Source organism: Pseudogymnoascus verrucosus (assembly GCF_001662655.1).
Source record: "Pseudogymnoascus verrucosus strain UAMH 10579 unplaced genomic scaffold scaffold_7, whole genome shotgun sequence".
In the NCBI taxonomy this organism is placed as follows: Eukaryota; Fungi; Ascomycota; class Leotiomycetes; order Thelebolales; family Thelebolaceae; genus Pseudogymnoascus; species Pseudogymnoascus verrucosus.
The window spans coordinates 480332-495616 of record NW_017263658.1 but is presented as its reverse complement, the minus strand read 5'-3'; the positions used below and the strand labels follow the sequence as shown (position 1 = coordinate 495616).

The window sequence follows — 15285 nt, the reverse complement described above, 5'->3', positions numbered from 1 at the left end:
CATCCAGTTTATCCAACATCACTTGGTGGCATCAGCGTAGATTTGTGACGACCATGCTTCTTTGGAAGTAGAAAAACTTGAAGTTCAAATATTAGGCAAGATGTTATTCAGTCAGTGCAATTAATCTAAACGACACCGATCATTTGGCGACGTTTGGAAGACCACTATTTATGCGGAAGGCGCCCTCAGACACTGGCAACGACGCAATGCGACGATTTGATGTTTCACCCCACAGCGTCAGAACGTGCTGAGATCTCGACAGAGCCGAAGGCAGCATTATTGCTTGGATCTAATAATATTGTATCGGACAGTCGGTATGTCTGTTGTCCTGTCTCAGAAGCCGAGTTGGCCGCGGCATGGAAGCAAATCAAACAACGCACTGCCACTAGAGGAAGCGCTTAAGTTCCACCAAACTACTCGCCATTTTGACTACAATGCTACGATCGTCCTCGTTGGATCGCGAGGCTCTGGCAAACGCTCACTCGCATTTATCGGAGCCACCCATCTTGGACGAAGACTGGTAACTGAAGACCAGTACTTTCAACAAGTTACTGGCCTATCAAGAAAAGACTACCTCTCAAAGTATGGCAGCAGAGAGTTTGGGCGGCAAAATGTGGAAGTTCTGCAAAGGATGCTCGAGGACAACGAAACGGGCAGCATCATAGAATGCGGAATGTCTAGTCTTGCAAGAGAGTCCCAAAACACGCTGAGACATTATGCAGAGACGCATCCTGTTATCCACATACTCCGCAACCCAGCGCGAATACGCCTTCTCCTCAACTTGAAGGATTCGGAGGCTGCGCGTTTGGAGCAGGCTGACAAATCACATCAGTCTTGTTCTAACTTTGAGTACTACAACTTACAGGACTCAAACTGTGAGTGTCATGTAGAGGAGATATCCCAGGATCGACAGATTCCCAATTATTCATTTGCATTAAAGGATGCCAAGCAAGATTTCTCGCGATTTCTTGATAAAATTACTGGCCTTGGTGCAAAGCAATCTGCATACGAGAGTCCGTTCTCTGTTGACGCATTGCCGCCTGAAAACAGACCTTACACCTATGCGATTCCGCTCAGTTTATCTGACCTTACCAACGGAGCGATCGACTTACCCCAGCTGGACTCTGGCGGAGATGCTATAGAGCTTAAAGTCGACATGTTAACCCCTAATATTTTGACCATAGTTAGCAAAGAAGTTGCTCGGATTAGGAGAACTCTTGGGATTCCCATTATCTTCCACATCGATGAAATTTTGTCGAACGATGTCAGCGCCATTATATCGCTACTTTATCATGCCATACGCCTCGGAGTTGAATATCTTGTCATTCCGCTGTGGTTGGAGGATAACACTATTAGGGAGATCGTGCATGTTCGAGGAGAAACGAAGATTATTGGTCAATTCATCGACAAGAAGGCTGTCAGTTGGCAGGATCAAATGTGGATCTCAAAATTTGAAAGGGCGAAGCAATTTGATTGCCATATAGTCCGATTATTACGAACGGCGCTTACGATCGAGGATAATACGGACGTGCAAGCTTTTGCGAGTAGAGTTGCCGCAATTTCGACTCGCCAACCGAAACTTATCGCATACAATCTTGGGCCTTTGGGGAAAGCTTCTGTGATTGCAAACACAATATTTAGCCCTGTTACTCACCCTGCTATCAGACAAAAAGACAGCCGGCCCGAGAACTTTTTGATCACCGCACAGGAAGCAATGGAGAATTTATATGAAACGGGTGTACTCGATGGCTTGAAATTTGTCACTTTCGGCCGCCATGTGAACTACTCTCTATCGCCAATGATGCACGAGACCGCTTATGCACACCTTGGGATGAAAGGACAGTACTATAGGTACACCGGTTCATCACTCGACGAGCTAGCTGCATTATCACAGGACCCCCATTTTGGAGGTGCTGGGATTAGCCAGCCTTTCAAAGTCGAAATTATGTCACGATGTGTGGCACACAGCCGCCACGCAAAAGCAATAGGTGCCTCAAACACAATCACACCTTTGCGGGCTCTCCCAGATGGGTCTGCAGATTTTTTACTCAATCAAGCCAACAGACGGGGTCATGCTGGACCTGTTTGTGCTTGGTTCGCCGACAACACAGATTTTCTAGGGATATTAGCATGTCTTCGGCGGAACGCCACTCCGAGAAATGTCGTGCAACCGTCAAAGACAACTGGTCTTGTTATAGGTGCAGGAGGAATGGCACGAGCTTCAATATATGCTATGATTCTGCTGGGATGTCGGAACATATTTATTTACAACCGAACGCTCAAAAATGCAGAAATTGTCGCCGATCATTTCAACTCTTGGGCTGGAGCCTTATCAGCGAATGGAAGAGTGGTTTCTGTTTTACGAACAAGAAACGAGCCTTGGCCAGCCGAATACCAGCAGCCTACTTTCTTGGTTTCCTGTGTGCCTGCCCACGAGGTAGAGATCCATAGCCCAGCAGATTTTGAGGTTCCAGAACAGTGGCTAGGGAGCCCGTCAGGAGGAGTGGCACTTGAGGTACGTTCCCCCTATATTTTATCTTTTAAGACCCCTTCAAAGCTCGTTTGTATTCAATAAACTAGATGCTAACAGGTACATTTGATAGTTGGCATATAAACCACTGAATACGCCTCTCGTTCGGCAGATACGACGCTTTCGCCAGAAGACAGGGCGGGCTTGGGTCATGGTCGATGGTTTGGAGTTCATACCAGCGCAAGGATTTGCACAGTTTGAGCTTATGACTGGAAGGAGGGCACCGCGAGCCCAAATGAGAGCTGCTGCGGAAAATAACTATGAGAAGGTAACAGGGGCCACCACTGACTCGATGGTATAACGTCAACCCTAGTGTTCTGGCTTCATAGCATATTGCGATCAAATGAAGAAAGATAACAAAGCTCTCAGAAGTGCTGTGGAAGCCTCTTGACTTATACGTAAAGCGTCCCAGCCAAAATCATCTGTGCCCAAAAATAAAGACCCCATCCCACAGCAATCTTTATGACGGAATTCCGTCTGATAGTCGCCTTCTTGATGCCCCTTGCTACGCCCGAATCCCCAAATGCGTCTGCCGCAACGAAGAGATCGCTGAGCACAAACATGATGGCTCCTAGAAGCCTTTGGCGCGGCCAGTTGGAGGAGGCTGGGGCGGTAGTAGCGGCCGCCACTGCCAGCATCGAGCTGATGATAGTTGCATACACGGAAACCAGGGGCCGCATTTCGCCAGCAATGGACAGGTTGAGAACGTTGCCCGATTTCGTGGATGTCGGCCCTGGATAGATGGCGCCGAGCCATTTCCCGGCCGCCATTGATGCCACGAATGTGATTACTAGCGTCGACTGAGAAACTTCGTCGGCGTTACGAAGGAAGGCAAGGATATACGCTATATGCGCGCCTGCGAATGCAAGGATGCCCAGCTTGAATGAAGTAGATATTTCTACTTCTTTTGGTGCATCACGCGATTGGTTGCCTTTCCTGGCGGCCTTGGAAGCCTCCACCGATTTGGGGCTGGAGTCGTAGTATTCATTCCCAGAGGGAATTAAGCATATGTCGCCGATGAAAGATAGAACGAGTCCATATATTATGAGAGTGTCGTAAGGCGACCATTCTTTTAATAAGAGTGGTCCACTAGCAAATGCTGTGGAACATACGATCTTGAAAACTGCATGGCCAGCGAGGGAGGATGTGGTTTCGGAGATCACCAGCACAGGGAGCGCAACCAAGAGGAGATACACGGCCGCAGACGGAGGAAGAACCGGGATTGAGTGCGAGATAGTAAACGACATGATGGTTGCAAGGAGGTATAATAAGGTATAATATGTTTGAAAAGTTTGAAAGAAGCTGTTCTCCAACCTTGCCCTTGGGATCCAATACTGCCTGACACGTGCTCCTGCCGTCAAAAGACTGACATTTTGAAGGGTGGGGATATCTTCGGTCTGCCTCGGCTTCGATTTAGTTTTAGTTGATGATTGACACTAGCGATTAGTTCCCGTTATCGCTTAGCATCATCAGCCATGACGACCCCTGGATCAGATCGCTGCGATGGGTGTTTATTGTCACTGTACATAAAATAACGGAAGCGTAGATCACACAAACGGCATTTTGATACACTTGATAACTTAATTGCTCGTAAATTGATCTATGGAGATATTTTGGATTGTCATTAATTTGCAGGTATCATTTCCCATTTATCGAGGCCCTCTCCAGACTTTTAAGAAACACAGATACCCCCAGCTCAGATCCCGAACCACTTCAGCGACTCCTCCTCATGGACCGGTATATCATGGTTAATATTATCAGCACTGACGCTCTCTACTTTATCACCATAGTTCATCCTCGTATATCCAGCCTCGGGCGAATCAGTCGATGTCACCGGCTGCACATCCGCAACGCCCCAGACTGACGTCCACTGCTTTACCTCTTCATGTAAGTTCTGGTAGTTGAGGATACCGTCGACAGTCCCATGCCAAAATTGCATTCTTGGATACGCTCCGGTGTAGCCGGGATACATGTCCCTGGCAATGGCAGCCCACTCAGCTCCGGTCTTAATGATCTTTCCTTGAGCACAGTCGGCGTTCCAGTAGTCCACCTCTGGACCTGCGGCGCATCCTGCGGAGACACCGGCGTATGCAGAACCAGCGACGAAGAGATCGGGATATGTGGCTGCCATCACGTTGGTCATCATTGACCCTGATGATCTGCCGGTCATAAAGACCTTGGACTTGTCGGCGTTGTACTTGGCAATGGTGTACTTCACCATGTTTGCGATGGACTGAGAGTCACCACCACCATCGTGGGTGAGAGTTTGCTTGGATGCTACATCCCAACAGTGGTCTTTAAGGTTAGGGGTGTTGGGATAGACAACGATGAACGCCTTCGTATCGGCGATGCTTGCCCATCTTGTGTCGTTATAGAATTCGGGCCCTGTGCCGCCACAATAGTGCACACCGAGAATGACGGCAGGATTTGCAGGGAGTTTATCTGGTACGTAGATGTACATTTCCGCGTTCGTGGGATTGTACCCAAAATCAGTTACCTGGGTGAGAGAGGCGGCATTGGCGAAGGCCAACCCAGCGGACAGTAGGGAGAGACTTAGGAGAACCATCTTGACAGTTGCAGAGGCCAATTACTTTCTTGAAAGCTGGCAGAAGTTCGATTGATGGCATGGAAATATGTGTAAGAGGCTGTGGCCAAGCTTTTATGATATCTAGATGGCGGCAAGGGTGACGCAAATCCCGTGAATCCTGCGAATCCTCCGTATTCCTTCGACCACTCCAGTTGTAGTTTCCCGGAATATCATAATTAGCTATCCACTAAGAACACGCTTACAATTTTTAGCTATCCGCTTATCCCACTCTTCCCTTCCTCTTCTTATCCACATTCCCGACCGGCCCATTTTATTTATAGAAAGCGGAGATTAGGACCTTCACTTGAGAAATGTGACCAGTAGTCATGCTACTGGTCACATTTCTCAAGTGAAGGTGTTCGTAGGGCTCATACGTACCAACGAGCAGGATGCTAGTGATTATACAGTCTACAAATAAAATCCAGGACTTTCATTGGTTGCTCAACGTTGTTCCTATTGTGATATGAAAGACTCTTGAGCCGCAAAGCCGCACAAGTACTTCAGCTGTAAGCGTAGTTCATTTCGAAGAATCAAACTATGAATACGAGCTTACGCATCCGCCACCGTCTTTTCCTCCTCCTCCCCATCCTCCAGAAAACAGAAGAAGCTCAGCATATTTCCATCCCCATCCTTAACCGAAAAATCCCTATACCCCCAAGGCCTATCCCCAATCTCATCCACGATCCCCCAGTCCCCCACTTCCTTCTCCCCAGACCCCCTCGCCCTCCCCTCCTCGAGCCTCTTCAACTTCTCATATAACACATCCACCTCCCCCTCCTTCAACGCAATCATCACCCTCCCCTCTGCCATCTTCATCCCCCGATCCTGCCCATCCACCGTCAAGAAGAAATAAATATTTGCCGCGGCCTTGTCCCCCGCAAACAGCGACGCAAACGTCGGCTCCCCCGCCCCTGCGAGGGGGTGGTCATCGTGGACGTATGTGCCTCCTAGACTAAAGCCAAGGATGGAGGTGTAGAAGGCGATCGTGGCGGGGATGGAACGGGACGGGAAGTGGGGGATGATTTTCCAGGCGGAGGCGGTTGGGTGTGGGGTAGGTGACGGCGTCATTTTTGGCAGTAGATGTGGTGATGTATGATGGGAATTTAATCGTGGATGGAGATTTTGGATTTTTGGGCTGGCTTCGGTGAGGATTTGATGGTGAGGTTTGTCGTTGGGAGTTGTGTCTGCCTGAAGTCATGTGGGGCGTGTAGCCAATGTTGCACGTCGTTTCTCTCAGCCACTGCCAACTACTTTTTCTATGTCACTAACTGCATCTGCCTATATCGCATTTACCCACGGCACCAAACTGAGACTTCGCTGGCCGACTTCATGTCGGCTAGAGGTGGAACTGATGATATCAAGGCAGGATCGGAAACCCCTCCCAATGCCTCGGAATTATATAAGCCCTGTTTTGATTCAAATCAATACTACGCTTGTCACCTTGACCCCGTTCTGGTCTATGTTTCCCACCGCCGTTCTATTCTCACCTCGGTCTTGTTCTTGTCACCTTCCTCTTCTCACCACTCTCCTTCTCTCACCATTGTGCCTTTCTTACCCGCTTCATACATACTCTACAGCCAAACCTTCTTCACTCTTTCGTCTCTCATGGTTGCGCGACCCATCTGAGGGAAACGCGGCGAAACTCCAGTGTATACGATGTGTTTATTAATGGCTTTGTCTGATGTGGAGTTTCCTAAAGCTAGTTTTTATAGCGCAGCTGGATATAGAGAATCCATAGGTCTCACGTTCACCAATGTGAGCAGTATATAAATCCAATCATGTTACATTCTCATTGATACAAAAGCCTAACCTGACGAGGATCCACCTGGTAGCCATTTCAATTTCCCGTCAAAAGTCATCGCATCATCATACCCAACTCAACTCATTTAGAATATTGGGGCTGCCAAGTTCGTTGTAGTATCAATCCTCTTCACGGCCCCAAAGCGCTTGTTCCCCTGGTCAAAGATCTGCTTTTCCGTTAGCAGTCATTCCACACCCAGATACCCCTGAACAGCAACAAGACAGTTAATGTGGGCAAACTTACAGCATACATCCCCTTTAGGAACGTATCCCCGAGAATATCAAACGGCATCGTCCCCCGAGACTGAATTCCGCCATATATCATCCCATTCCCGGCATCAGCAAAGCCGAGATCCTCTTTTTGGATCGTAAACTGCTTGCCACCAACGGCGAGGGTGACGGTAGGAAGTTGATCCTCCGTTGTGTTAGCGGGGTACACATAGCCCTGGTTAAAGTAGTCATAGGATGCGCCGGGGATAGCGTCATAGATGGCTCTGCAAGTTTCATCAGAGACCAGGGCAAGCGTAGTACCAGTGTCAGCAATGGCCGTGTTACCCTTCCTCTGGACAACCCTACCGTTCACAGTCGCGGAGGGAGAGTCGAACATCCAGAAGCCCTGCGAATTATCAACGGGAGTCCAGTAGATCTCCTCCCCAGACTTCTTGACGTTTTTTTCGTCAATGTACCCGAAGGTGTAGAAGCTTTCACCCTTATCTTCGTCATCTGCATCGCGCCAGCTGCCGAGATATGCCGTGAAGAGCTCGGCAGACTTTGGGATGTTGGCCTGCGCAATCATGTTCGCGACAGGCGTAGCAACTTGCTTTGGAGTGACGGTGTTGATGTGGCCCCACGCAAGACCGAGAAGGCCGTCGCCGGTCACCTTGACAAACTCACTCGACATTTTATTCGCGAGTTGAACAGCTTGGTTATTTACAGTCAGACCCCCCATCGTCACGTTATCGATGCCGACAATTCCAGATGCAGAGGAGCTATCGCCATATGAGATTTGCCAAGTCGAGTTCTTCATGGGCTTGAATGTGGAAGATTTCTTGGGGTTAAAGATGGAGTGGCCAGCGGCTTTCTGGATATTGGAGGGAAGTTCGGTGGACCAGACCTAGCCAGAATAAGCATAAAATTTATATTGCTGGCCGAACAGCTTACCCAAGTATCAGCAGAACCAGTGTCGAAATCGAGCAACAGCCTTTGGGGAGGCGTGCCAATATAAACCTCAGAGAGATATATTGAATCATACTGTATATCCTGCGTAGGGACTTCGCGGGTCTCTGCCTTCGCCGCAGCTTCCTCTGGTCCCTCCTTTTTGGCCAGGGCACTATCAGTGCGTGTCTTCCCAATAACCTTCTTCAAGAAGCCAAAACCGAATCCTTGTCGAACAACCTTGTCGATGTGGACATACGGGCCAGGGAGCGTGGGCTGAAAGCCCCATTTCTGAAGGAGATAAACGTAGGACTTGAGGCCAGAGTGCTGATAGTTGCTGTTGGGGACGACTTTGATCTTGAAGAAGCCTTGGGTAGACATGTTGGAGAATAGAAATGATGGTAGTTCAAATATGGAATGGTATGTAGGAGTGGTAATGAATACAGTTCTTTTCTCGAGTGATAGTAGATACAGGATAGGAAATATAAGATAAGTGATGTGATTTGAGAGAGAGATAGAGAGACAGAGACGTTTGAGAGCTAATTAACTTACTTATATCACCATGCCGGCGATGTTGTGGATTAAAGAGGCAGTGCCGCTCCTGCCCATCGAGCGAAGATTTCCCCCTTGATTCACCGATAGTACCTGCCGCGGCCACAGTTGGTACAAACAAGCTTTGCCATGGCAAGAGCGAGGGTCCAACCGGCATAGCAAACAACCATGACTTGGTACCTCCATGCGGGAAGGTCCAGCCACATCATCCGTGGCATACTGGCCGCCTGTCGATCGCTTTCGTGGGGAGATGCCACGACGATAGGGTTCAACAGCGCCGGTGACGCTCCATCGTGATAAAGCCTCCATCACGCCCCCCAACATCCAAAGGCTTGCATCGTTTTTTATTTCACGTGATCCCCTGTCGACTCGTCGCCAGTCTCGGAGATTATTGTGAAGTGAGGTGTGTCAGTGGATGTCCCTATCGCTTCACAGGTCAGGTACACCCAACGGCTTTGAGTGTACCGTCCAATAGCGAATTGTACTGACAATACGTGTTGGTTGGTATATACCAGTCCGCATTATGGCACATCTCAACGCTTCATAGGGTACATTATGCGGTGTTACACGCCTCCATCTCATCCCTTGCGTTGGGATTTGTGATGTGGTTGCAGCATGCACAGTGGATTGATGTTTCACCTGCAGCCGACGTCATTCGGGACCCCGCCAAATGCCCCACAGGGTCCAGGTGGCGCGATTCGGAATATACAACACATGAGAACACCTCAAAATATGGCTACATCATATGTCCTTATAATAGATATTTATATTGTGTCCATAACGTGATGGGCGTGCGTGTATGACAGTTCTAATTTTAAATCAAGTTAAATTTCAGAAAAATCAACGCAGACGAATTCGACGAGGCGGCCTCCCATATCGCTACTGTACTGTGCCTGCCAGCCAGCGATGAAGTTAAAAATAATGAGAAGTCGTGCTGATAAGTATCCTTCATTTACCACCACTCTACTCCGTCCTCTTCAGGCGCGTCTCCAGCATAACTGTCTCCCCCACGTTCGACGGATAGACCTTCACGAGCTCGAGACCGACGGCGTCGAAGATCTCATGGAACTCCTCGATTGTCTTCTCCTTTCCGCTGATGAGCATGAGACTCATGTCAAGCCAGTAAAGCTGCATCGGGACTCCGACTGTCACGCGGCTGGGCACCAACATATCGCATACGATGAGGCGCGAGTCGGGGCCCATGGCAGAAACGGTCTGCTTGAGGATCTCGACGCAGACAGGGTTGTAAAAGTCGTGGAGCAGACGGCGGTAGAAGTAAACGTGTGCATCTGAATTTAAGTTAGTACAGACGTGACACTCAGGGATAAAGATAGGACTTACTTTTGACTGGCTGTGGGGTGAATAAATCGTGGACAGTTGCTTCGATATTAGGGATCTCTTCCGGCTTCAGCGAGTCAATGACAATGGGTAGATCCTGGAGGATCATCTTCCCCCCAAACCCACCAGGGCAGTCCTCCTGGATAGCCAACAAGGCTTGACCTCTCCCACCACCAATATCAACGACGAACGCCCTCTCGGGCTCCTTCTCAACCTGCTCCTTCAACGACTCGAATGGGAACATGCCGCGCACGGGCATATTCTTCTCAGACATCTGCATCGCTGCATTCCACATATTGCGCTGCTCCACATCGTCATTCAGAACCTCGTAGTACGAGCGCCCCTCCTTGCCCACCGAAAACGCACACGGCGATTTCTTGAGATCGTACAAGTCCTCCGGCGCGTGCGTCTTGAAGTATTCCGGTAGCATTCCCATCGCCTTGCTCAGATCCATGCACAGAAGGAAGAATGCGCCCGCTCCCTCTGGAAGCAGTGCCAGCGACAGTTGGTTATGCGTATACTCATTCGATGCCGTCTCGGTGGCAATGCCCTGCACGAGAATGACACGCATCGCGCGGTGGATAGCCGTGACATCGACATTGACCGCCGCCGCGAGATCCGCCGCATTGATCGAAGTTCCGTCGCTCGGGAGCTTGTGCATCGCACCAATACGGAGGAGCATGTTCAGAGATCCACACACCGTGAGGTTCTCAAACATCCGGGTAACGACATCGTATGGCTGCTCAAGCTCAGCGCGCACCTGGTCCGTCTGGTTCAGAAGCGTGATATGCGCGCTGGAAGACCCATCATAGGCCTTGAGAGATTCGAGGAGCTTCTCGGTCGCCGCAATGGCGGCACTGACGTCGGTGGACGACATTGACAGCGGGTTTTTATGAGGGCAGGGTCTTTGTTGGATTACCGACACAGTGTTTTGGGGGTGGAGATGGATGAGGCGGCACTTGCTTTTGCTGATGTGGCGAATATCCGGCTTTAAGCAGGCTATTTAGGAACAGGAAGGAGAGTGGGCTGTGGGAGGCGCGGTTGTCTGCTTTAGAAGCATACTCCAGATGCCCCTCTTTTGTCACCCCTCCAGCTCCCTGCTACCCCCCACCATCAGCACAAGAAACTCCGGCAAGACTCCGGTAAGAAGACGTGCCCATGTGCGACCGAATCGCTTTGACAAATCGATGTTAGAAGCGCCAGCACGAAGCACTTGCCCGCCTCGCCCTTGCCAGGTTACCGCATGGGCAGCGCATCCTTTATGCCTATTCCGTTGCCTGCCTTCCACGCCGTCGCGACGTCGCCTGAGGAATCCAGCATATCTCTTTCGAGGCCAGCGAACCGGAAGGGACCCGCCGTTCCATTAGCCTCCACGCCACGACGCCGCCCCCATCATCCCGCGTGTCAGGCCACCCGCATCCCTGCGTCCCCAACGCATGAACCCCTAACACGCCCCCGCCAGCCAGGGTCCCGCCCAGGGTCCTACCCACGGTTGGGCCAGTGAGCGCCACCGCAACCATTATATTACCACACTCGATAGTGGTTCAACAGTCCAGCTTGGCTGCGTATTGCATTTCGCGCAGGGCGAACGAAGCTAGAGGGGCGGAAAGTCCACTGTTGCGCGTCGGCCCGTGAGCTCTCAAGACCCCCAATTCGCGAGTCCCCAGCGGCCAACATCTGGCAAGGGTGGTGGACGCTACCCCCACCGCCACCCTGCCTTAAGCTGATTTTGCTCTCCTCAACTACTTCTTTCCCCGTACGCCACCTCTCCATCTGACATCGCACCCGGTGCTAAAAATCACGCTTTTCTTTTCCGATTTTTTTTAGTTTTGCCTACCATGAGCGAAACTAACGTGGCGCCGACTTTAGTGGAGGAAGATCATATTCAGGCCGACGAGGTAAGGAGGCGTGCTCGGGGAGCGGGGTGCCAAGACTCACTTTCGCACAACCCCGTTTCTCTTGTTGTACGAGATGTGGTGTAGCATTGAACTCGCGCTTCTTATTTGGAAATGTTGCCCTACATGCTGGTCACAGCAGTGCCTGGGATGGAGTGGAGGGAGGTTAATGGCACGGTGATACTGACATTTCTCACAGACAGCATATGATGACTTTGAAGACGAGGTAGGCGCCATGCTGCACCATGCCTAACACGTGGACTACGAAAACTGACACGGGATCCTACAGGCGAATGATGTGGCAAGCGTAGGCGGTAGTTCGTACACCTCCATCACCTCATCCATCCTCCGAGGCGAGATAGGGGAGGGCGGCAGGACCTACGCCGTCTACGGGAAAGAAGGTATGCCTTCTCCGAGACACCCTTTCTCCAAGTACAAGGTCTCACGCAGTGGCAGAATATGGCCTCCCCATGGACGAGGCAGAGCTGGACCGCATCGATATGTGCCACGCAAAGTACTACGCATTGCTTGAGAAGAAGCGCTTCCTCGCCCCGATCGGAAGCAATCCTCAGAAGATCTTGGATCTCGGGTGCGGCACAGGTAAGGGGGGCTCAACATGTGCGTACGACCCGTCCTAATCTCACTCGATTCAGGAATCTGGTGCATAGACGTGGCCGATGAATATCCATCAGCTGAGGTTCGTTTCCTTGCCTCTAGAACGTGGCACCTTCCTTACTTCTACAGGTCATCGGAGTGGACATTGCACCTACACAGCCAGATTGGTATTTCTAATGTCCCTCATCCGAATCTCAACAGGAGCCTAACAAACCTCAGGGTCCCCCCGAACTGCCGCTTCGAGCTAGACGACATGGAGCGTCCGTGGATGTGGAAAGAGAACAGCTTCGATTTCATCTTCTGCCGCGACCTCCTCCTCGCCTGCCGCGACTTTCCCAAGCTAATCGACCAGTGCTACACGTCAGTCCCCCTTTTCTCCCTCCCTCATAACTCCCGATCCCAATAACTAACCCCAACAGTCATGTGAAACCAGGCGGATACGTCGAGTTCCAAGCCGTAACAGCCTGCATCGGCTCCGACGACAACACGCTCCCCGTGGACGGCAGCTTCCAGAAATTCGCCGACAACCTGAACAAATCGGCCAAGATATTCGGGACGCCGATCGACGATCCGCTGCGCTGGAAGGGGTGGTTCGAGGAGCGAGGGTTTGAGGATGTGACGGTCAAGGTGGTGAAGTTGCCGTGTAACACGTGGCCCAAGGATCCGAGGATGAAGGTACTTGGAGCGTGGGAGATGGAGAACTTGTTGAGTAATTTGGAGGGGATGACGATGAGGGTGTTCCAGAAGGCGTTGGGGTGGACGCCGGAGGAGGTTTCGGTGTTTTTGGTGGGGGTGAGGAAGGAGATTCGGGATCGTAGTATCCACGCATATTGGCCTTAGTGAGTTTCTCCGTGCTTTTTCTTGGTTATAGGGGGGAGTGCTAATAGTGGCAGTTACATTGTCCATGGACGCAAGCCGCTCTCGGGATAGGTAGCTATGGTTTAACTCTATATAAAGGGCAGGGATTAGATAGGAGTACTTCAGCCAGATAGATAGGTAGAGCGGAAAGATGAAATTCTCTCACGTATCCTCGGTATCACTCTGCGCCTTCCACGTTGAGTAGTTGTGTTTTCCATCTCGATGAACGACGCGGAGTCAGCAGAACGACGGACAACAAGTTCCGACTCTGGGAACACCGTGTGTCGCGGCATTGCCGACCCAGGACACGGATAGCCCCCATCCACGCCCCATTCCACCTGCACGCCCACATCCGCAAAGTCCGCCTCCACGGAGCGCATCTTCTCTAGTTCATGTCTCCACTCCGGCTTGCAGTTATCCGCTATGCCGATCTTCAAGCGCCGTAGCTTGGGGAACTTGTTCGGTACCGCCAGCGCGAGCTGTTGTAGTTCGGCTTGCATGCTTCTATGGATATATCTGAAATGCACAGTTTGAATCGACGAAGGTAGTAGCGTAACGAGTCTCTTCGAACCTCCGTGGCCATTACCATAGTAATTAAACGCCCACTGGTCGATCACCAACTCCTCCAGCTGGCAAAACTCCTGTAGCGATTGTATAGTCTCAGGCTGGCTCTTCGGCATCAAGTACTCGTAGGGTGCACTAACATCACTATAAGACGCCAACCTCCCCGATATGAACATCACGCAAAACCTCCTCAAAACCCCCCTAAGCGGCGCCAAAGCCCCTAATATCTCCGGCCCATAAAAATTGCGGTGGTAATGATACTCCACATCCCTCAACCCCCCACACCACCCCACCATCTCGCAAAAACCATCCATCCTCATCCCCTCCACCACCAACCTCCGCACCCCCGGCAGCGACAGAGGCGCACTAACCCCTAGCCCTTCGCCGTAGTAACCGAAGATGTCGGTCGCGTGCAGCGATGTCAGGTTCGGCGCCATCCGCAGCAGCGGCAGCATCATGGCTAGGTTATACCCATTCACGCCGTTGCGGAACGAGAGGGACGTGAGAGCTGGGAGGAGTCGGGATGAGGGCTCTATGTGGGTGCGCGGGAGGAAGGGGCTGTGGCCGAATATCAGATGAGAGGTGCGGGGGGTAAGAATGATGGCGAGTTCGCGGAGCCAGAGGTGGATGGCTATGCGTGTCTTTTTCTCGATTGCGTCTTTTGGGCGCGGCAGTGTGGGATCGATGACCCATTGCGCAGCTATGGGCGCCCTAATGCCATGGGCTTCGCTGGTGCTGTTAAACAGTGGGAGGAGCTCGGGCGCAAAGGCAGGGAGATTAGGACTTTGAGTTTCCTGAAGCTGGAGGGTGCGGATATGTGTCGCGAGAATGGGGCGGTGGATTATAGTGCGCAGAAAGGAGGGGAGCTTGTCGTCTGCGGTGGGGTAGGAGGACACCTTGGGGTTGAGGGGGCCGATAATGTTCCCGGTTGCGTAGTAGTGGTAGAGGATTGGCTGGGCGATGGCGAGGAGCCGCTTTGAGACGAGGCAGAGGCGGGCTAGGGTGGCTTTGCTGGTCTGGACGCATGGCGAGTCGGTGTTCGGGATGTCGTGGGGGGTTTGGCAGTGGGGGCAGAGGTAGGAGCATATTCGTTCGAGGAGTTCTTCGGGGAGGAATGGGAGTGCCATTTGGTGATGTGATGGGAGTGGGGAAGAGGATAGGCAGGGTGGTGACTGTTAGAGACAATACCAGTCTGAGAGATGCTGGCTAAGTAAGCGAAACTTTAGGTTACATTGGTTGTTGCAAAGGGATTTATGGGTGTCTGTGGGAGTAAAATCAGGCCCAGCTGACGTTGAAACAAACGTTCATTTCTGGTGGTGGTGCTTCGCATATTGTGCACTGTGAAAATGCACTGTAACGCCGTCACATGTGCCAAGTAACAGGGACCAAGG

The 15285-nt window shown here is 51.2% G+C and overlaps 8 protein-coding genes across 8 annotated transcripts; 2 read left to right on the top strand and 6 right to left on the bottom strand.

The window, feature by feature from the left end:
• Positions 1–48: 48 nt before the first annotated feature.
• VE01_02936 (uncharacterized protein) lies at positions 49–4090 on the top strand. The gene is made up of 2 exons (XM_018272440.2): positions 49–2515; positions 2604–4090. The coding sequence occupies exons 1-2, from the start codon at positions 317–319 to the stop codon at positions 2829–2831; spliced, it is 2427 nt and encodes an 808-aa protein (XP_018133311.1). The 5' UTR covers positions 49–316; the 3' UTR covers positions 2832–4090.
• Positions 2455–3895, bottom strand: VE01_02935 (uncharacterized protein). The gene has a single exon (XM_018272439.2). It carries the CDS (start codon positions 3775–3777, stop codon positions 2923–2925), a length of 855 nt encoding a protein of 284 aa, XP_018133312.1. The 5' UTR covers positions 3778–3895; the 3' UTR covers positions 2455–2922.
• A 13-nt stretch (positions 4091–4103) lies between the features above and the next one.
• VE01_02934 (uncharacterized protein) lies at positions 4104–5275 on the bottom strand. Its single transcript, XM_018272438.2, has one exon. It carries the CDS (start codon positions 5094–5096, stop codon positions 4227–4229), a length of 870 nt encoding a protein of 289 aa, XP_018133313.1. The 5' UTR covers positions 5097–5275; the 3' UTR covers positions 4104–4226.
• Positions 5276–5528: 253 nt separating this feature from the next.
• Positions 5529–6298, bottom strand: VE01_02933 (uncharacterized protein). Its single transcript, XM_018272437.2, has one exon. It carries the CDS (start codon positions 6183–6185, stop codon positions 5667–5669), a length of 519 nt encoding a protein of 172 aa, XP_018133314.1. The 5' UTR covers positions 6186–6298; the 3' UTR covers positions 5529–5666.
• Positions 6299–6905: 607 nt separating this feature from the next.
• VE01_02932 (uncharacterized protein) lies at positions 6906–8692 on the bottom strand. The gene is made up of 3 exons (XM_018272436.2): positions 8079–8692; positions 7162–8031; positions 6906–7084 (listed from the first exon to the last, which is right to left on the bottom strand). The coding sequence occupies exons 1-3, from the start codon at positions 8451–8453 to the stop codon at positions 7004–7006; spliced, it is 1326 nt and encodes a 441-aa protein (XP_018133315.1). The 5' UTR covers positions 8454–8692; the 3' UTR covers positions 6906–7003.
• A 679-nt stretch (positions 8693–9371) lies between these two features.
• VE01_02931 (uncharacterized protein) lies at positions 9372–11280 on the bottom strand. Its single transcript, XM_018272435.2, has 2 exons — positions 9966–11280; positions 9372–9913 (listed from the first exon to the last, which is right to left on the bottom strand). The coding sequence occupies exons 1-2, from the start codon at positions 10837–10839 to the stop codon at positions 9588–9590; spliced, it is 1200 nt and encodes a 399-aa protein (XP_018133316.1). The 5' UTR covers positions 10840–11280; the 3' UTR covers positions 9372–9587.
• A 112-nt stretch (positions 11281–11392) lies between these two features.
• VE01_02930 (uncharacterized protein) lies at positions 11393–13479 on the top strand. The gene is made up of 9 exons (XM_018272434.2): positions 11393–11860; positions 12057–12083; positions 12147–12258; positions 12314–12457; positions 12511–12554; positions 12602–12639; positions 12692–12832; positions 12892–13311; positions 13366–13479. Exons 1-9 carry the CDS (start codon positions 11801–11803, stop codon positions 13400–13402), a joined length of 1023 nt encoding a protein of 340 aa, XP_018133317.1. The 5' UTR covers positions 11393–11800; the 3' UTR covers positions 13403–13479.
• On the bottom strand, positions 12349–15213 carry VE01_02929 (uncharacterized protein). Its single transcript, XM_018272433.2, has one exon. The coding sequence runs from the start codon at positions 15019–15021 to the stop codon at positions 13453–13455; it is 1569 nt and encodes a 522-aa protein (XP_018133196.1). The 5' UTR covers positions 15022–15213; the 3' UTR covers positions 12349–13452.
• Positions 15214–15285: the final 72 nt, after the last annotated feature.